At 40.3% G+C, this 21,503-nt stretch overlaps 1 protein-coding gene across 3 annotated transcripts in view; it reads right to left on the bottom strand.

The window, feature by feature from the left end:
* The window catches only part of MCC (MCC regulator of WNT signaling pathway), a 201,949-nt gene that overhangs the window by 53,410 nt on the left and 127,036 nt on the right, over positions 1-21,503 (bottom strand). For all 3 annotated transcript variants that reach the window (XM_081213590.1, XM_081213591.1, XM_081213592.1), the window contains 4 exons: positions 21,310-21,423; positions 12,939-13,081; positions 7,315-7,457; positions 2,056-2,219 (listed from right to left, as the gene is read on the bottom strand). In XM_081213590.1, the coding sequence (XP_081069716.1) occupies positions 2,056-2,219; positions 7,315-7,457; positions 12,939-13,081; positions 21,310-21,423 (564 nt within the window). The remainder of the gene's footprint in view (positions 1-2,055; positions 2,220-7,314; positions 7,458-12,938; positions 13,082-21,309; positions 21,424-21,503) is intronic.

Here is a 21,503-nt window from a genome sequence, read left to right as displayed (position 1 = left end):
CCCCTTGCTTCAAAAGAGAAGACCCGCTGTCCCCTGGGCAAGCTTCGTTTTGCGAAGCAAGCCCATAGGGAAATTCGTCTTGCGAGGCAACTCGAAAACGAAAAAACCTTTCGTTTTGCGAGGCGTTCGTCTTGCGGGGTACCACTGTATATAACCAATCAGATAACCTATCCCTATCTTGATTCAAGGCCCTTTCTGTCTGCAAAGCAGGGAAATGTTTACTTACACAAACTACCAGATTTCACTTCGGTCAAACATTTACCAGCGCTGTTAACACTCAAAGCTAAATGTGCACTGTAAGCTGCTTCTCAGTGTGCTTTAGCTATGCTGCACAATTCAAAGTACAAAAATAAATTCACCAGGAGACTTTGCATAGCTCTGACAATGTCTCTCTTAAAATGCCAATGAAGTATGGAATTTAGGGAAGTACAGAAGGTGAGAAGAGTCTATGTGAATCATCTTTTATATGCAAACTACATGCCCTCAGACGTCTCTCCCTTTAGAGGAATTTTTGCAGTGTCTCTTCTATCTTCCATGATTTTACCCTATAGGCCACATCTCATATTTATTGTGAAAGTAAAGCAAATGCTAAAGTATACCATCTCAGGGATGGATTGAGGATTACTGCCAGCCCCTTACTATCTACTTGGCAGTTTCCAATGGAGTAATCACAGCAAGAAAGGGAAGGATGCAGCCTTCCCTCTTGACCTCACATGTGGGGGGTGGAAAAGATGAAACCAACTGCAAGCCCTGACTTCCAAAATACAGCATAGTAGTAAAAGTACAGTGCTTCTAACATGAACACAATAGGATGCAAAATCATGGAACAGATTCTGCATACGAGGCCATCCTTTTAAATGTTCTATGCAAAAAGAAAAGAGCAGTATTACATTTATTCAGACACTATTGTTACTCTTGCTCCCAGAACTGGAAAATATTTTATTGTGCTTTTTCTTTTAAAAAAACACACACCAAAAAACAGCCACACACCAACCTTAGAATAAGAGAACCTTAATAACCTGGCATTAAACTCTTATACCTAAGGCAAATTCTAGGAAAACAGAGTAATATTTGAACAAGAGGTCTTTTCACCTATCCTGTTTCTCATTTAAAACCCCTTAGCAAATGCAGAATGATTTCTTTGCATTGGGATATCTCCCACAGAGAGCATGTCTGACAAAGATTGATGAAAAAGAAGAAACCAAACATAGCTTCTACAATGGAAACAACCAATGAAGATAAACACAGTGGCTTCTTTCTAACTTTATCTAAAACAGACCCATTTGCTAGAAAGTCAAATGTTACAGCTAAACCATGCACAGTTGTCGGATTGCAGAGAATACCAAATGCCATCACTGTCATAATGAGCAGGAAGGAAGTTCATATCCTACTGCATTGAAGGCCCTACGCTACTGAAACCACCTACAATTAAGCGTGCAGTGAGACAAGTATATAATATCTGAAATGACTTCAGGAATAGCTAGGTTGTTTCCAGTTCCACCCATCCCTATGTAAACCTCTCCCCCATGCCCTTTCAACTTCACTTTTGAACCTATTATTTCCACCATGGACTGGCCCTCTCAATCTACCTTTCCTTCAGATTGTACTCTCTTTCTTCCTTTTTTCTGAATCGGTGCTCCCTTGTCCCTTAATTTCTCTACCTCTTGGGCCTGGTTTCCATCTCTACAGGCCAACCTAAAGCCTCTACAATGCACAAAACTCCTTGGTATGATATTGCCAACACAGTGGCACTCAACAGTTAAAATGTTTGTGAATATTCTGTAACGTGACAACAGGTTAGCTTAATGACAAGAGAAAGCTCTGCAGATAAGATGTCAGGCAACAACCAGTTTTCAGCCCGTTTTTATAGGTAAGATGTCTCTGTGACTTAATTATCCTTTCGGTAAAACAGGCTTTATTGCTCAACTGTTATCAGAACTGTATGACAACATGTGCTTTGATTATCTGATGAAAGACGCCATATAGGTACAAATTATGCTCTATTATGTCAGAAATTACGTAATAAAGATTAGCAACCAGCTAATGTTTCCACACCTTAATGGCTAAATCACAGTGTTCACTGGCAGTGGTAAGCTGTTCAATGTGTCTGTCCACATCTGCCACAGACAAACTGCAGCTGCTCTTCTTCCTCCCACAGACAACATTCTCCAGTCCCGTCAACACTCTCTGCAGTTCGGAGTTCAAGTCACTACAGGTATCTGTGGGGCAGAAAGAACATGTCAGACATACATTCCAAGTCACCAATAGACAGAGTTTCCATTCAATCTTAATCTTGAGGGTGGTGGTGAGAAGGCTGCACACCTGCAAGAGGTAACTCAAATCTGCAAACATTTCTCTTCACAATCTCCCAAGCACAAACAACATCAAGGTAATCTTGAAAGTTACTAATTTACTGTGGGGCTAACAACTAGACAAGCTTGAAATCTGTGTGCTTGGCTTTCAAGATCAGGAAATACTTACAAACAAAGAAGTCTTTCACATGTGACTGAATTGGCGGAGGGGTGTGTGTGTCATTTTGTGATGTTATTGGAAGCAGGAAGGAATATCTCCTTCCCTGACCCCCAAGAAAGACTGCTTGGTGGCCTTCAACATTTTTTTCCCATGTGGCATGGAGCATGAGTGGAGTAATTTGTTTTGCAAACATCTTTTTTTTTATTACTATCTGAAGCATGGTAACTGCGTGTTGCCACAGCAGCAAGTGTGTAGATCTTGCTTCCTGCTCATGGCACATCTAGACTGTCAGCCTGGCCTCACGCTAGTGGTAATGGTGAGAAGGGGCTGGACTCAGTAGCACTTAATCCTATGATAAACCATTTCTTTTTCATAGGTACGAGAGCTACACAAAATGAGATGGAAGCAACCATTTCTGATTATAGCCCAGATAAAACCTTGCTTGGAAAGTTTGGGAATGCTGGAAACGTTTTGCTATGTGCTGATCAAGAGTAATGACTTAATCTAAAAAGGTTTAACACCAGGAAGACATTATTTTAAAATGAAGTTCATACTGTCAAACATTTGTATATACTGCTAACCCATCTGCTTTCCATTGTTCTAGCCTTCATCATTGTTCTTCTGCCGATTTCTTTTTCTTGAATAATTACAGTACTGTGTTATGTCCTGCAGGGCATCTTATGCCTATGATTCTCAATGAGAGCTCTGGCTCACCAGTGACTGACCACAGATAAAAACAGGGGTTATTTGCTTCCCACTGGAGACCCATATAATTCTGAACCTGAGCATTTTTCCATAAATGAATATTGGCTGCCTCTTACAAGGCTGGGGTTAAGCAAGATGAGGCAATTAATTTTCACAAACCTAGTGTTTTACATTTTAGTATTTTATTTTAGAATTGCATTTCATTGTTTAATTCTTTTAAACGGAGAATTATGTTTTAATTCTCTAAGGCATTAGTATGAGAAAAAGTTGCTTCTTCAAATATTACAGAGTCCTTTTCTCCAGGAATCTACTGATAAATAATTATTAGTGCAATGCCAATTTTATATTAATTGTATCCACATCCAGCTCAGATTTAATGGACAAGCATTAGCAGATGTTCTCAATATGTAAATATGGATGAATTCATTCTGGCTTCTTTTGCCTCTACAGAGTAGCATCATCAAAGCATCTAGGGCTTGAGTTCACAATTAAGAAAACACATCACAAAACAATAAATATCCAGATACTTATTACTTTCTGGCATGAAGCACCCCAACAGAGAAACAGACAATTTATTACAGTGCAAGTACAATACAGGAGTGGGGAAAAGTTGTGGCTACACAATTAGCATTGTAGTGAAGTGTTTTTGATCTGCATTGTCTCCTCTAACATACACCCACAATCTAATTCAATGGACAGCCAAATACATGCTAACAGAAAGGCCATTAAAATCACAGCTGCACTTACAAAGTCCCTCCTTTTTGGATAAATGGTAGCTGAATGTGGCCCTAGCAGCATTTTTGTGCAACCTGCGGTTGCAGCCCTGCACACTAGACCTTCACAGGAGTCCTACAGGTATGCTTTAATCTGGGAAGAACACTGAGTAAATTGCTCAACAAATCATATTCCATGCTATTATCAATGTGGATTGGTAAAAAGGAGAGCATGGGAGTCTTCTGAAGTCCGTTCATGTGCAAAAAGTGCTTTAATTGTCCCCATAAAAAAATATCTCTGCCCTGTCGACTCCACTTAAAAACCATTTTCCTGCATTAGAAGCTATTCAGCTGCAAAATGTTTGTTTTTTATAAATACAGTTTCTCACAGATGCACCAAGGAGATTGCTGAACTGATAAAAACCTATTTGTGTTGCCTGCATTCCTGAAGCGCCATAACAATTTGTACACATTTTGTCACATTTTACAAGACAATGGCTTGCCCCAAACAAGCTCTTGTATTCTAAGTTCTAGCCCTCAGGCAGCTTTCCTCCCAGGAAATAAGACTTTATAACAAGGCTAAAGAGACCCACATCTCAAGGAGAAAGTAGATTAAACCCAGTCATAGGATTTACAACATACAGCAAGGGAGATTAGCTGTTTTAGCCCTTGATGTTTTATTGCCTGTAGCAGTAGAGAGGCATATCTAAATTTACTAGTATATCATGACATGTGAGTCTAGCTTCGTATGTCAATGAGGTTTCTGCATTCGTGCAATGTGCAGTTCCACCTTTTCATCTCAAGATAGATTTGCATTCTGAGTGTATCCAACAGAAGGGGCTCAAAGGGGGTGGGGGGCTTAAGTGAATGTACCAGAGAATTCGGTGATAAAATAAAACACATACAAAATCAAGAGGAATGAAAATACATTTTTTTAAAAACTTGCAAAATTGTGTTGTGATATCCACTGCCACTATTTGCAGGAAACAGATGTAGCAATCAGGGCCATCTTTACAAATTTCACTACGAGGAGCGCCAGCAATCAAGGCAAGCCAAAGTTTTAATTTACACTTGTCTTCTCAGCTGTGGGAACTCCTGTTCCAAAAACTGCTAGAAAGCCCCAATGAAATATATAGTGTGTGTTGTGTGTGTTGTGTGTGTATGAGTGTGAGTGTGGGAGAGAGAGAGAGAATGAGAGAGAAAGAATGAATGAATGCAGCCGCTTGTTTAAGTAGCTTCACTAAAAGTTTTTATATTCTGATATTCTATGGCCTTTTTATTGCTCTGAATCTGAACGACAAGAGAAGCAGACTCTTAAATGTTTTAGCCCCCACTTTGATTTACATAAGAAGAAGAGTTTGGATTTGATATCCCACTTTATCACTACCCTAAGGAGTCTCAAAGCGGCTAACAATCTCCTTTCCCTTCCTCCCCCACAACAAACACTATGTGAGGTGAGTGAGGCTGAGAGACTTCAGAGAAGTATGACAAGCCCAAGGTCACCCAGCAGCTGCATGTGGAGGAGCGGGGAATCGAACCCGGTCCACTGCTCTTAACCACTACACCACACTGGCTGTATAGAGCCAAAGTGGTTAAACTGTAGTGTAAGGCATTTCAAAATACAAGGGAGAATGCCTTGTCCTGTTATCTCATATTCTTGTCCTGTTATGTCAATTTGTTTCAGGCCAGGTCTGGGAACTGGCAAGATATGTATCATAAATTGTTCATTTTAAGACAAGCGTATCTTCACAAATCTAAACCCCCGAAGTTCATAATGTTCTCCTCCTACATCGCTGTATCAGTCATCTATAACCTTGCCTTGGGCAACATTACAGTTGAACATACGGAGCCAAATTCCTTCAGCCGTCCCTAGCACCACAGAACTTAACCAATATTAATCGTGTCTGTCTAACACCACAAACAAGGGAGTAAGATTACAGATGCTCTGTATTAATTTTCCCTTTACAGGAAGGTTATCCCATAGTTGAACAGCTATGAATTCTGCATGGTAAACCTTCATGCTTAAGGGTGAAACATCATCAAGAAAATGGCTAACAGCCAGCCATTTTCTTTGTTCTTTGGGGAACTTCAGTATTTCATACTGCTTCAACAATATGGTGGGGAACAATCTACTTTTCGGTGGGTGCGGTTTCAAGCCTTTTTTTAATCAGCATATATCTAAGTCATATACTTGAAAGCAGAACTGAATGTGTGATCTATATGTTGTCCCTCTGAACTAAGTAGCAATGACCCTTCAGAACCTGCAAAATATGGCACAACATTTCAAATCCCTCTGTCCCAAAAGTTAGAGCAGGTTATTTCAACAGAACATGCTGGCTGTAAGCCTAAGTTTTTGAACCAGAAAACCTGCTGGAGTTTGACAAAAGCCATCATTATCAGAGTCACTCTGACACAAACAAATGTCCCTAGCACTTCCCAATTCAGCCAAATGTTACTTTGAAACCTGCCATCTGTAGAGAAATTACACAGCTTTCTGAAAGCAAGAGGCTTTGAAAGAACATTGATTATGCAGTGCTGAGAAGCAATGGATGATACAGCTACATGCAGCACTGAATAAAAGAAAACAGAAATCACCAAATAATAACCAAGGGTGATATTTAAGAAGAAACTACTGCTAAATAATCTTGTAAATTAATAATTAGAAGTAGAAAAAAATTAGATGGACATGCGAGAATGAAAGATTTTGTTTATGTTTGTGACTTCTGGTTTCAAACATCAGACATAGCCCCAAATATTTTTGTGAGCTTTCTAAAATTAAAGGGTCAGGACTCATTGTCTATTGAAGATGATGTACGTTTAGCTTCCATTTCCCCCTTTTTGCTTACAAAAAGTTGCTCAATTATGCTCTACTGCTAATATATTATTAAATGTTTGTTATGGACATTTAATGGAGCAGTATGGAAAAACACTGCTATAAAAAGAATATGCTGATATGCATGGATTAAGTATGTAAAGTACAAGCGAGAATAATAATTAGAAACGGTTATAAGGTGTATTATCCAAAGAATGCAATGACAGTATTCAAATTTGAACCAAAGGAACTCAAGTCGTGGTGGAGGGAAGTCACGCGTATGTGTAGGGTTTTTGTTTGTAGTGTAGGGTGTGTATATGTATTTTCTTTTGGTAGATTGTGTATCAGTATTTGTTTATTTTATTTTCATTTTCTGTATCATGTACTAAGAAATAATAAAAATTAAGGGTTTTTTTTAAAAAAAGTTTGTTAAATGCTTGTTTTTATTATGTGCTGCTGTTCAAGACAGCTTGAATAATATATACTTTTAAGTCTAATAATAAGATGCCCCACCATATCCCTTACTTTTGCTTTTAAGTTTTTTACTCTGTCTTATGAAAGCTGCTGTAGTATTCTGCTCCTACTATGAGAGGCATTTAAAATATTGCTCACCCATGTCAGCTGTGACCATTGTAGACTGGTTCTCTGGGACTGAAACAGAAGTTTGATCTTGATCCAAGCTGTGTGAATCTTCATTGACCTCATGTTGACTATGACTAAGTTCTGATCGCAGTTCTGAATACTCATCTTCTTCCCTGAGGAATGAGCCACAGACAAATGATTTTTCTTTTTTTTTAACCACCTAAGAGAAACAGCACAACTGATGGTCCTATAATCACAATAAGTAAGCATTACAAAAACTACCATGCATCTAATAAGCTACAAATATCCACAAAACTTTCATTAGAATATGACCTCTGAAGTCCACAAAATTCACCACATACTTATTAAAAAGGAGATGATTAGGTGCATTAGACCATCTTACCAAACAGGTGGCATGGTTATTTAGATTGTTTTAGAATACTATTTCACTCTCTTATCTATCATTATACCTGACTCTTCCTTCCAGCATGTCAGGTACTGAAATTTTATCCTCATAATCATTTTGAATGGTAGTTTAAGAATTACTCTACAAAAACTTGTAGCACATCTAGCATATATAATGAGTAAGTAAACAACCCAATGGAATGTTCTGCGTAAAAGCACTCATTAAAATAGTTGGATAAGTGTGTGTGTGCACACATACATGGCTTTGCAAAAGGCATTTTGTACGATTCCTTCTCATCTCTATGTGGCACGTGCAAGTAACATTTGGATATCCGGGGAACTTGTCTTAAGCTCTAAATTAAATTAATGGTTGCTTAAAAGTGCTCATTATTGCTAAGATTCTGTGCAGATATAATTGCTAGTGGTTTACCTATGTAAATAAACTGAATGGGGATGTGGAGGGGGGAGTCTTGCAGAAGACTGTGTCTTTCTCCATGATTAAAAGAACCACATAGTGGTTTTTCCAATCACTGAAAAGGAGCTTCAATGAGTCCCTCCTCCCACTTTACAATGCTCAGAAATCATTTATTTCAGTTTTCCAGTCGCAGTAACAGCTGCAATGGATTTTAGGAGACAGAAGGGAAGAATGAATTAAGTCAAAGGAAAACAAATATGACTATTTGCTCTTCACATTGCCCTGTTTCAGTGTGAACTCAGGCATATTGAAAGTATAGCTTTTTAACTATTTAGGAATACTGAAGCATGAGGCACCTTTTGTCCATGACGCCAAGCAAACATTCAAAATACACCAAAAGGCTAAGTTAAAATTGGATCAAAGCAGCACTTGAAGGTTCTATGCGATACATGCTAAAGTAGGCAAGAAAACCAAGCCCCAAACAGCACAAATTAAAGTACAAGATAATGAAGACCTATAAACGTGGATTAATGTTCTATGAATAAGTTAATTATTAGGCACAACACAAGCCAACAATAATTAGCTTTAGACAAAAAACAATTACCATGCAGTCAAAGAGCTGTCTTTTTTTGGTCAGAAGGCTAATATGTTTGCTCATTTATGTCGACTCTCTGCAATTAGCTCTTCATTTTAAAACCTGAATTACTTCTGAGTGGTAAAGAGAATGGGCTTATCACAGTGCTAACACTTACACACACAAGCTTTAGTGAGCTTCATATGCTCTTCTTCCAAAAAGACCATTTATTTATACTAAACACAACATGTGTTACATCACTTTCACAATGCAAACTTAGGTAGAGAACAACTTCAGTTCATTTCCTGAGTAGGAAAAGTATCTTATTTATCTCAGCAGATGCTATTCTTTTTAGCCTAGAGGTTTTAAATCCAAAATATGAGGCAGTATGAGCCATATAAACAATTCGTCCTCCCCACCGCAGCTTGGTGAAAATTAATATTGCAAACCAATATATGGTTGAGGCCAAACTTTCAAACCTGGCATGTGAATTAAACAAAAAATGCATGAAGGAGAAGAGGAGCTTGCCAATTACATTTTTGTTGCTCTGGTTATTTATTCTTCTTGCCTTCCCAACGATGCAGTTGGCAAAACAGATTATTTTAATTTTTAATTAATTTCATTGATTTATGAATCATCTTCTACATGTGTGTCAAGGTGATTCATAAACATCATAAAGAACAGGTAAAGGTAGCTTTAAAAACAACACAAAAATAACTGAATGATATTTTGCTTTCCTCTGCCTTGTATATTATTTTAATGCAACTTACATATATTGGCCATTTTCTACTTTATCGGCTCTACCTCTTTGTGGGGACGCGTTGCTGGGGAGCCACCAAGCCTTCCCCCTCAGCGTAGGGGGCCTCCCCTTACGCTGGGGAGGCACAGCCATGACAGTTAGCCAAGCAGGTGGCTTGGGGGGCATGGCCAGGGCCAATTTAAACCATGGTGCGACGCTGAATCGTCCCTTTTCAGCCTCGTGCCACAGATCTCCCGCCCTCCCACCCTCTCCTCAGGTTGCATCATTGGCCTTGCTATGGACTTCGGTTGGTCGCCATTGAGGGGCCCGGTAGGACTTTTTCCACTTGGCAAATTGGCACCAGCCACTTGGTTTTCGCCTACCTCGTAGCAATCGTCCCAACTTTGTAAGGTTTGGTGGTTAGGCATTGGAATAGCGATGTTTGGGGAAGGGGAGGTGCAGCCATCACATGCCCCTCCGTGCTCAAGGGTATTCTGTTAAAGGAATCCAGGGGTGTGGATCTTGTCTGAAGCCTGAGGTGGGGCTAGGGCCATGCCACGACCCCAGCAGGAAACCAGGGGGTGTTCAAGTCGATCCACATCGGCGGGGCTCCCCCTACTGGTGGTTTACCCTTCCATACTTCCTGCAAGGCGGGCAGGAGTCAGAGATAGTATGTTGATGCCAATGCCTAAGCCAATACCGCTCACATTCTGTAACCAATGAAGTTGTGGCCTAAATTTTGCCCATTAACATTAACCTAAATTCTGTGTCCTTGTGTCTTTATTTTCATGGGGCTGGCTTAGGGCTTTGACACGCAATTATGTGGTTTTTTTTGCATTTAAAAATATTTTTTTGTGTGTTCCTTCCTGACAATTTGATTTAAAGTTAGGGTATCAGTCTTATTCGTGGGACGCGGGTGGCGCTGTGGGTTAAACCACAGAGCCTAGGACTTGCCGATCAGAAGGTCGGCGGTTCGAATCCCCGTGACGGGGTGAGCTCCCGTTGCTCGGTCCCTGCTCCTACCAACCTAGCAATTCGAAAGCACGTCAGAGTGCAGGCGGGAAGATAAACAACGTTTCCGTGCGCTGCTCTGGTTCACCAGAAGCGGCTTAGTCATGCTGGCCACATGACCCGGAAGCTGTACGCTGGCTCCCTCGGCCAATAAAGCGAGATGAGCGCCGCAACCCCAGAGTCGGCCACGACTGGACCTAATGGTCAGTGGTCCCTTTACCTTTATCTTATTCAGAGTCAACCCTGCAAACAGAGTTGGCTTACAGTGAATACTATATACCAGTGACAAAGATATCTTGAAATATGTTTGGACAACCATTTGTGGTCTCTAGACTTGGGTGAACAACTTCCATATTGTGCCATACAGCTCCCTCTTAGCCATTAGGCGCCAGGAAAGCTTACTTGGCTGTTCCTCTGGAGTATTCTGCTGGCACTTTGATCAGATCACAATTACCAAACCCTGCTTTAAACTATGGCAATGACTTATCCTGATAGGTAAAAGTTGGAAAAAGGAAACGAACAGTGTAATATGTAAGTTTGTCTTCATCAGTTTAGCATATCAGAGCAAGAAATTAGGCAAGTGGCACTTGTATTTCCCCATTGCTATCTCCGCTAAGGAATTCATCTGGGGTGTTGACAGGGTGTGTGCAAAGTAATTCTCTCATGGCTTCAAAACCCAGTCTAGGCATTGGCTGGTTTCCAACATTTGCTCTGCTTTAATTAGTGCTGGTAAAGCACTTTGATATCCTCAGGTGTTAGGTCCTCTGTGAATACAACGTTTGCTAGAATTATATTTATGCTAATATTTTTGTCGCATCTACTCAAAAATAAGCAGCTGCCATTTTTATTTCCTGTACCAAAGTGAGGGCAGGTGCTAGTTATCCATGTACTTGGCGTTGAAAGGGCAGCATTCTCATCTCTCCTAAGAAATCAATCTTCTAACGTTAAGATTCCTCTCCTATGGAGCATGAATAAAGTATAACGCTTTCTGGGCAGTGAAAATATATATGAGATATTACGCAAGTGTCATGAGCCAATTAGGAGCTATCTTGAAGCGAGACACCTGCAAATTCATTAGTAATTAAGGGTTTTGCAGATAACTCATTTTGCTTATTTCAGACTCGAGATGTGATTTTTCTTCAGGTGCAAGATCTTCTGTTACTTCAGAAGTAAAGCATAAGCTACAACTGTAAGATCTAATATCGTTCTGTGGTAATTTCATAGAGCTGCTCACGAATGGAATATATTCAACTTAGGAAGAAGCGTGAGGATCTAAAGCAGCCAATATGATTAATGTTTGCAACAAAATTCCTTCAGCTCTAGATAGATTCCATAGATGAATTCCATAGCTAGTATTGCCAGAGATGTACTTTGCAGAGAGTACTACCAGACATTCACAAATACCAAATGTATCTGAAAGAGACAGCATCACATTGAAGAGACATAGAAGAAACTCAGTGTCATTTCCATAAAGAATCTGAACCTGAACACCAGCTGGGTCCTACATTTATGCTCCAACCATCATCACCATTGTCATTTCCCCATACCCCTTTCAATGAAAATTTCTTTGCAAATTGTGTAAAGAAAAACAAAAGCCACTTTAGAAGTTTCACATATACAACCAACAAAATGCAAAGTTTAGTTTTCACAATAATGGTTTGTGGCCCACTGGTGAACCTCAAAAGGGAGGACGAGAGATGTTTTGGCCGCAGATCTATTTACTTTGGGCGGCATAGTGTATATCTGGCTCAGGGGAGAGAAGTATTACTGGATGGATAGCTCAGTCAGTAAAGCGTGAGACTCATGGCTGTGGGTTTGAGCCCCACGTTGGGCAATAGGTTCCTGCATTGGACTAGATGACCCTTCCAATTCTACAATTCTATGACTGGGCAAGTGTATGGGGAAGCAGCAGCATACAACTGTAAGGATTAAGGGATATAAAACAAGGAAGTTTCTAAGCAGGTACATGCATGCGTGCCGTGTGTGTGTGTGTACACACACACATGTATGTGTGTGTGTGTGTGTGTGTGTGTGTGTGTGTGTATGCAACCTAATATGATTAAGGTAAAGGAAAAGGGACCCCTGACCATTAGGTCCAGTTGTGACCGACTCTGGGGTGGCAGTGCTCATCTCGCTTTATTGGCCGAGGGAGCTGGAGTACAGCTTCCGGGTCATGTGGCCAGCATGACGAAGCCGCTTCTGGAGAACCAGAGCAGCGCACAGAAACGCCGTTTACCTTCCCGCTGGAGCGGTACCTATTTATCTACTTGCACTTTGACGTGCTTTTGAACTGCTAGGTTGGCAGGAGCAGGGACCGAGCAATGGGAGCTCACCCCGTCACAGGGATTTGAACCGCCAACCTTCTGATGGGCAAGTCCTAGGCTCTGTGGTTTAACCCACAGTGCCACCCACGTCCCAATATGATTAGATGGGAGCAAATATTTATCGAAGCTCAAGAGGCAGCTTTATGCTGGTGTTAGGCTGACACAATTGATAAGGGACCACTCTACCTTATAGTAGTTCCTTGAAGTCGATCGATTTTCTTATTTAGTTCTGCGATAATGCTGTGGAGCTCCGTGATCCGTTCTTCGTAGCGAAGCGTCGTCCGCTCTTGCACATCTTCGTGCTCTCTCATGAGGTGGGACTGTTCACACTAAAAAAACAGCAGCAGAATAAAGACATTCAGAGGAACAGCATGGACATAATGGGGAGCTATATGGAAATAGGATACAATAAAATGCTTCACATAGGACTCAGCTACATTAGTAAAGGAACAGAGATTTAAATGTGCTATAAACAAGCAGCACCAGATGGCGCCAGAGAGCAGGAAATTTTAAGACGTGATTTTCCATAGCGATTTTTTTCTTTTGTTATAACGATCTAATTTCTGACTTATTTATAGTATGTGTGTTTTTCCTGTGTATATATCCACCTGCAGTCTCTCACAATCCCACATAGGAAATATAAATATAAGTTTTGAATAGGAAATTATAAAGAATAGATCTTAATTTATAGTTTTTCAAAGGGAGGTGTGAATATGAGTTTATAAGCTATAAGCAGCACTGCTTTTTGTATGAATTGTGTCCTTTGGTTGTTGCCAGTCTGAGTAGGAGGCAAAAGAGTTGGCTGAAGAGGCAGCAGTAAATGAGAGGGTGGGTAAAGACTGACATCTTCAAATAGTGTTCAGTTCAGAATGTGATTTTCTGTTAGTTCAACAGTAAAACTGTCTTTATAATATGCTGTGAATCCCTTTTAATGTCATGTTTGACTTCTCTCGTTTAGCTTACACAAAGAAAACATGTCATGATGCACATTACTGTACCAAATTACTCTCTGGCGCCCATGAACCCGATCTCAGGCCTAGCAAGCTGCAAGTTTCAGACATCCTTTGTCTTCGATCTGAAATAATATTTCAGACATGTCAGTGTGTGACAATTACTTTCTGCCAATAAATAAGAACTCTACCAGATTTCATCTCTCAAAGTGGTTGCGCTGAAGAGATGGCCATTGCTTATTTTGACTGAGGATATACAGACTGGTGCTAATGGACTTTAGCCACAGTAGCTATCCTGGTCTCTCTCAAATCAATGGACAGCCAACATTTTTCAAAATAAACCTTATCTGATGACAGACACATACAATGAACACTACAGTACAAGAACAAGAGACGGCACCAAATCTTTGAAGAGGAGGAGGAGGAGGAGGAAGAGGAGGAGGCATGGAAGATAAATGTATATACCCCTGCTCCCATAGACCCTTTAAAAAGGAGCTCACAGTCCGCTAGCATTTGAATCTAGTTCAAAATGGGCTTGATCCTGTTGTGCTTGTTCCTTCTTCAGTTTTTCTTGCAATATTTTATTAAGAAAACATCTTGCTGTCCATCCTTAACCTCTTCTCCTGCCTGCAATATTCCTCCAACTAATCATTGCATCTTATCAGATCTTTTTCTTCCCTCTTTTTCTTTTGTCTCTCTTCTTAGTAACTATCCAGGATATAATAAAGTCTTGACAATATGCAATGCTACACAGGGTAATATGGGGCCAAAACTATCCTATGTTTATCCCAAATTTGTTATAGACTCTTTTACCCAATTAAGCATATTGCTCCATCTGTCTTGTTCATCATAACCCAGGCCCTCAGTGATATCGAAACCTAATTTTGTTCAATATCCCAGCATGAATGAGCAGTCTGCAATTCCTAGGAATGTAAATCTGTCAACAGGGCAATATTTGTTGATATTGGGAGCCACCAACATAACCTCTTTAAGATTTAGCTGCATGATACACGCTTTGATATTAGGAAGTTTTTAACCTGTCCAGTCTGGTTTTCAACCTCTATATTCTTCTGAGTGTGCATGGTGTAAAATCTTCCATATCAGCCTTCCCCAAACTGGCTGTGCTGGCTGGGGCTGAGGGAAGCTGCAGTCAAAAACATCTGGTACCAGGTAATAATAATAATAATAATAATAATAATAATAATAATAATAATAATAATAATAAATTATTTGTACCTCACCCATCTGGCTGGGGGCTTCCTAGCCACTCTGCGCGGCTTCCAACAAAGATTAAAAATACATTAAAATGTCACACATTAAAAACTTCCCTGAACAGGGCTGCCTTCAGATGTCTTCTAAATGTCAGGTAGCTGTTTATCTCTTTGACATCTGATGGGAGGACCTTCTACTCCCACTTCCACTACTGAGAAGCCCCTCTGCCTGGTTCCCTGTAGCTTTGCTTCTCGCAATGAGGGAACCGCCAGAAGGCCCTCGGCGCTGGACCTCAGCATCCAGGCAGGTTGGGGAAGGCAAAGTCACAAGGGCTTTTTTCTTGGTTTCAGCTCCTAATTCTTCCATGAAATTTTGTCAGCAATGCTGATACTCTTTCTACTGAGGTCGCCTGGGGCCTCAGTTCACAGTCACATTTTCTTTACTTTTTATACTCTTCCTTTTGGCAATCAGTCCACTTCTCTTGGCCTGCAACATCACTGCTGTGTCACGAAGCATTCTCTTTCTACTCCCTCCTCCTCTCTGTTCTTAATAGTATTTTCAATAGTTTTACAGGTACAGTCGAATCTCTGTTTACATCACCCTCTGGTTACGTAAACTACAGAATGCATGTGCGGCAAACCCGGAAGTATTTGACCGGGTTTTGCCCCCTCACGCATGCGCAGAAGCGTCCCTCAAGTTGCGGGAACCTTGGGATCCTATCAGACCTCTGGAACAGATCCCGTCCGCAACCGGAGGTACCACTGTATTTCTACTTAGCAACAGACAAGTCAGCAAATTCTGGAAATGAGTAAATAAGCTGGTCACTTGAAGCACTCAAATTGCTCACCTTTTCCTCCTTTTTGTCAGTCTTCTTGCAAATGTACAATTTCTGTAAGTTTGACCACTGAAGCTAAATATCAGCATTTATTAACCTTGTTTGTTTTATATTGGGCATTCTCTATTTAGTGGCAATTAAAATGTTTGCCACTGCTAACGTATACCTTCCAACTCCATATGTTAACTCTTTCATGATTCTTAGTAAACCTGACCAAATTGAGCAATGGTTCTATGGGAATATGATATCAAATCAAATTGTTTATTTGTACAAAAACATCTCCCTGTGTTTCTTTTCTTTCTTTCTTTCTGCATTCCTATCATGCATGCAAGAAATCTCGTATCAGGCTTCTCTGTCTTTTTCACTGTTATAAACGATGCATGGTATCATGGGTATTTACACACACATGCAGACTCTTTTAAAAAAATGACAAAATATTTTAATATCACTGAAGTATTTAAAAGCACATGTGGATCCAATAATAAACAAACAAAGACCTGTTTTCAATATGCTTGTCTATAAACTGATGTCCTCCTCTCACTTTAATATAATTAGTAGCAATATTTTTGTTTCATATGGCAATCATAAATGAATGAGGCTTTGCCGCTCTTGCAGTTTGCTGCTACTTTCAGTCTTGCAGTACAAAGCAGGCTAATGCTAAATTCTACAACACATTTTCCCACTCTTCATGGTTGTCTAATTTGTTTAAAGTGGAACTGCCCAACTGAATAAACGAAAAACTAGATTGTTCCAGTCCAAAAACATAAACCTGAGCAATACACCAGTATATTGGAGTATATCTCCAATATTATCCACCACTGTCTGCAATGCGCTAACATCCTTTTCCCAAATAATCTTTCATATATAAGCACACAGAACTCTGATTTACAAGATTACCACAGACATACTGAATTCATTTGGGGCACCAAGCCACAATTGAAATTCCTTTTCTGTAGTATTTTTTTGTAGATGAACTTTTTAAATGGAAGATTTAACTATCATAAGCAGCAGCGGTTCCAGAAAAGATGGAAAGTTTGGTTATTTTAGCCTAGGACTTTCTTCTTCATGTTATAGCCCTTTCCAAAATTTTGGCCACCATACATGTTTATAATTACACTCTTCCATAGATTTCTCTTTAAATATCTGATCATCTTTCTACCACTGCACTTTCACACAGTAATTATAGGTAATTTACAATTTTACCGTTTCAGAACTAAAGTCCCAGGTCTTTGTTTCAGTGGTCAATGTGTTGCAGTTAACAATATGAGGAAGGAAAGGCTATGTTGATGAGAATCAATGAATTCTTGCAAATGTAGAGCCCTTGCTTGGAACAGGGTAGAATAAAAATTATTTCCAGGCATGAAAGACATGAATAAACTTTAGTTTCTGGGATAGGGATAAGAAGGGCTCACAATGAAGGAAAGGTACTTGGAAAACCTCAAGAGCTAACAAAAAGACAAAGCAAAATATAGGGTAAGAAAAAGACACCGGGCCTGGGATATTGGTACAAAAGCACGACTGCCTTGTCTTTTAATACACTTAAAGTTGCAATGCATTGGATGCAACAACGCAGCTGTATTATTGTACTGAACTAGAAGGCCCAACCTTAACCCCCAGAGCTGTGGTAGCATTTGCTCCACAGACTGAGGCAGCTGCATAAAGCCGAAATCAAATCTTTGAGCGATGAGAGATCCACGGCAGGTCAGGACAGTGCAAGTCATTACACGATTCAGCTGTATCTAGAAAGCCACCCAATAGTTTCTACAGCTTGCATGGCATTTTAAGCCAAGGGAGAAGATTTGGGATGCTAACAGTTAATTCACTCTTGTTATCTTAAAGCTTACACTTTCGTCATTTTTGACTGAGGGACCCCTTAAAGACTCACTGAGGCACGGTTTTTCTCTTGATAGTACAGATGACGTACTGTTCAAATATATCAGTGGGCAGGTGAGAATGATTAAGAAACCTGATATGTGGATGTTGGGTCTGACAAAGAGAACATTTCAAAGCAAAACAAGCACCAAACCAAAACAATATGTCAAGAACCTAGGTCAACTGTATAATCACTCCAAGCTATTTCCTCACTCTTGTGTCACAGCAGTGATGTTCCTGGGCAGTTATTTCCCAATATTACATTCCTGGACCTATTGTTCCAATACACGAAACTAGCTATTGCAACAATACCTTAGGACACTGTCTCTGAAACTTGTGTCTCCAGCTGATCTCATCATCCCTGACCACTGGTCTTGCTAGCTAGCGATGATGGAAGTTGTAGGCCAAAAACAGCTGGAGACACAAGTTTGGTAAACCCTGCCTTAGGATAAAAGTGCAACATCATACACCTTCTATATCATCACAGTATGCATAGCCACAACATGTCTAGTTGCTGTTTCTTTTCTGGGAGAATTGCGTATCTCCAAAAATCTCCAGTTGTGTAATGCTTCCTGGCAAAATAGTCCTTTGGAGGTTAATGAATGCTCTTTTTGATTATGCATTGCCTAACTTTTCCAGGAGTTGTGAGGAATAAGCAACACCCCACTAGCATGGGATTCCCAGATGTCTATTATTATTTGGCAATTTGATGATCTTCTTCCATTGCTTATAAGCTCCTAAATTCCATTTTGTAAAGAAGTTGGTGCTATTGTGTAATGGGCACAAGTGTTGTCACATACAGGAAGCAAGTTTGTGAATTCTGACCATATTACAACTCAAAACTACTTGGAATTCATAAAACTGAAATGCTGTTAAATTTGTTCCATACTCAGCTCTGGTGTTGTACTAATTCCTGTTCAGCCTGATCCAGAAGTGATTTTATTTTCTCCTTGCTGCGAATGGGCGGCTCTGTTAGCAAATGCCTCCCTGACTGTCTTTTTACAAGCTCTGTCTTTCAGAAACTGACAAAGGTTGCACATAACCCTGGGACAAACCATGGTTTAGCATGAATGAGAAGACTGACCTCTGCCCGGGTCCTGCTGCCAGCACACTACTCGAGGTTACCCCATGGTTTGGTTTCAAGGGACATCTCTAAGCTTGTGGTTTGTCTTCCTTCTGACAAGCCAAGCTTTGTTCTCAGTTTACCATCTGTGGTTTTTCTGGGGTTCAAGAATAACACCAAGATAAACCATGGTAGTACAGCAAGACCAGGGGAGGAGAACAGCAGCCATAATCTTTTCCCCAGTAGCACGCATATTTGTTTATTCACTCAGTCTAAGCCATAATCTTCCTCAATGTTAAATGAGAACTTTTTGTCAGCACTGCAGGGGACAGTTAATGCACACACCCCCCCCCAAACATTGAATGTTTAAGCTTTAAAAAGAGGTGCAGCAGAAAGACTTTTGACTCACTTCCAGATGCCTATTTTAAGACATGCTGTGCCAGAACTGATCCAGAGCCAGGGAACATGTGGCCAATACCATTTCAAAATGTCCCAAAACAAAAGATCCTGACAGTATTAATGCAAAACTTGGATCCTGCTTTGTACAGTGGTACCTTGGGTTAAGTACTTAATTCGTTCCGGAGGTCCGTTCTTAACCTAAAACTGTTCTTAACTTGAAGCACCACTTTGGCTAATGGGGCCTCCTGCTGCCGTCACGCTGCCAGAGCACGATTTCTGTTCTCATCCTGAAGCAAAGTTCTTAACCTGAAGCACTATTTCTGGGTTAGCGGAGCCTGTAACCTGAAGCGTATGTAACCTGAAGCACATGTAACCTGAGGTACCACTGTATTCCCATTTTAGGCAGGTGGGATAGGAATGCAATCATCTAAGTAATCTGCTATTTTGCCATCATTACCTTCTCTGAAGTACTCTTTATTTTAATAGGAGTGTTGTTTTTAAAGGGTATCAGCTCATCCCCACCTTTTACAAGAGAAATTACCTAGATAATTTGTTACACACTTCATGTGAAAACCTTTCTATGAGTGAAACCCTTTCCAGCAAAGTGTGTAGCGAATTATCTAGACAGGCTCTCTTGTAAAATGAGAAGCAAGAATTCTGAGTGGGTCAAGCAAGTCTTCAAGAAGTTATTCCCTCACAGCTGATGTTTATTTAATTTTTGGGTGTCCAAGTTGGACCTAAAAATGTAATAATGGAAATTAAGAAACCAGCCCTTGCCAGCAAATTAAAATCCAGCAATGGCTTGGAATGAGTGCTTTATTATGATGCAAATGAAGCCTGGTTAAAAAGCAGTACAAAAGGGCTAGCAAGTGCTATGACAGATAATTTAACCCTGCATTCCTCTTCAAGTCTGCAAACCAACGATGCACAACAAATAAAAATCAGTGTTGCTAATGTGAGACAAATATATTGAATTGTCTACTGGGGTTTTTTGCTCACAGCACACATCCCTTTGCACTAAATTGTGCTCTTTTCACTGAAAATGGTGGACCACATCTACAGGAAGTATACATACGATGCTTGAGTCAGAGCAAAAACATTGGGCAGTATTTATTGTAGCACGATGCACAAGCAGAAATACTTGTGCTGAGGGAGCAAACTCCCCTCTCGCCTCCGCAACATGTTTTTTCTGGGGGTTCTCCTGACCCTCTGAAGCAGATTGAGGGGAGGTGAAGGGAGAGGTGGAAAAGCCCCATTGTGCTAGTGGGAATCCTATCCACTGTCTTTCTTTTCTCTCAAACTAGACTGTATGTCAGCAAAATAAATTTCTGTTTTACTGAGTGGAACTTCATGCCATTCATATTTATTTAGAATACGTATACCCTGCTCTTCAAATGCATTTGCATCAGTTAGGATGGTTTACAACAAATAAAAACACAATGAATTAAATAAGAGAGATGAAAAACATTCAGAAATGAGTGTGCGCCACAACAAGATATTCTGCCTAGCAAAAAAAAGGGTGGGGAAAACAGGAAAGCTTTAACCAGTTGTTGGAAAACAGTAAGATGGGACCAAATGAATCTCATAGAGTAATGTACTTCTCAACTTGGTCATGGTCAATGAGAAAGCCCATCTCTTGTCCCAGCCAACAGTGACTCAGTCTATGACGGACACAGAAGAAGGGCCTCTCCAATAGATCTTTGGGAGCAGCAGGAAGATACAGGAGAAGACCAGCTCCTTGAGTATCCTGCAACCAAGCCATTTAGGGCTTTAATGATAGTCAACATTAAGATTGTGCCCAGAAACAGGTTGGCAACCAGTTGGCAACCCTTGCATAATAGGGGGTAATATGATTCCATGAGCTTGTTATGCATTCTGGGCCAACTGAAATATCTGAAGACTTTTCAAAGGTAGTCCATGCAGAGTGCATTCCTCTAATGTAAGTAAGGCACATGTTTCTGGGTCTTTTCAGGGATGGGTGCTGGTGGCACAGCAACCTAAGCTGAGCAGAGTTATTCCAGGCCACAGCCTCTGTCTGGACATCCAGAGAGGTGTTCCTTTTACCCACTCAACAGCCTCAAACAAACTACCAATTTTCACTGTTTGACTGTTAAAGCCTCACTTATTTGACAGCTATCTTACAACAGTGCCTTTTATCTTTTTACCGATTAAACTGTTTGAAGCCTTGAGAGCAAATACCATTTCAGCGGCTGAACAATCACTTACCTGTGCCTTTGCCAATTTCTTTTCCAACGAATCCCTTTCTCGTTCGGTTTGCTGTAGGCGTTTGTTAAGTTCAACTATGTCTCCTTTCAGAGATGCCAGTGCTGCTAAGTGGAGCTGTAACACAAAAACAAAATGCAGCTAAAATTAAACGTAATCTACAAAATGCACCACTTCCTTATATGTATTCTGGAGCA

The sequence above is a fragment of the Podarcis bocagei genome (assembly GCF_964188305.1).
Source record: "Podarcis bocagei genome assembly, chromosome: 11".
NCBI lineage: Eukaryota > Metazoa > Chordata > Lepidosauria > Squamata > Lacertidae > Podarcis > Podarcis bocagei.
The sequence above is the reverse complement of the archived record's forward strand: the minus strand, read 5'-3'. Positions and strand labels throughout refer to the sequence as shown.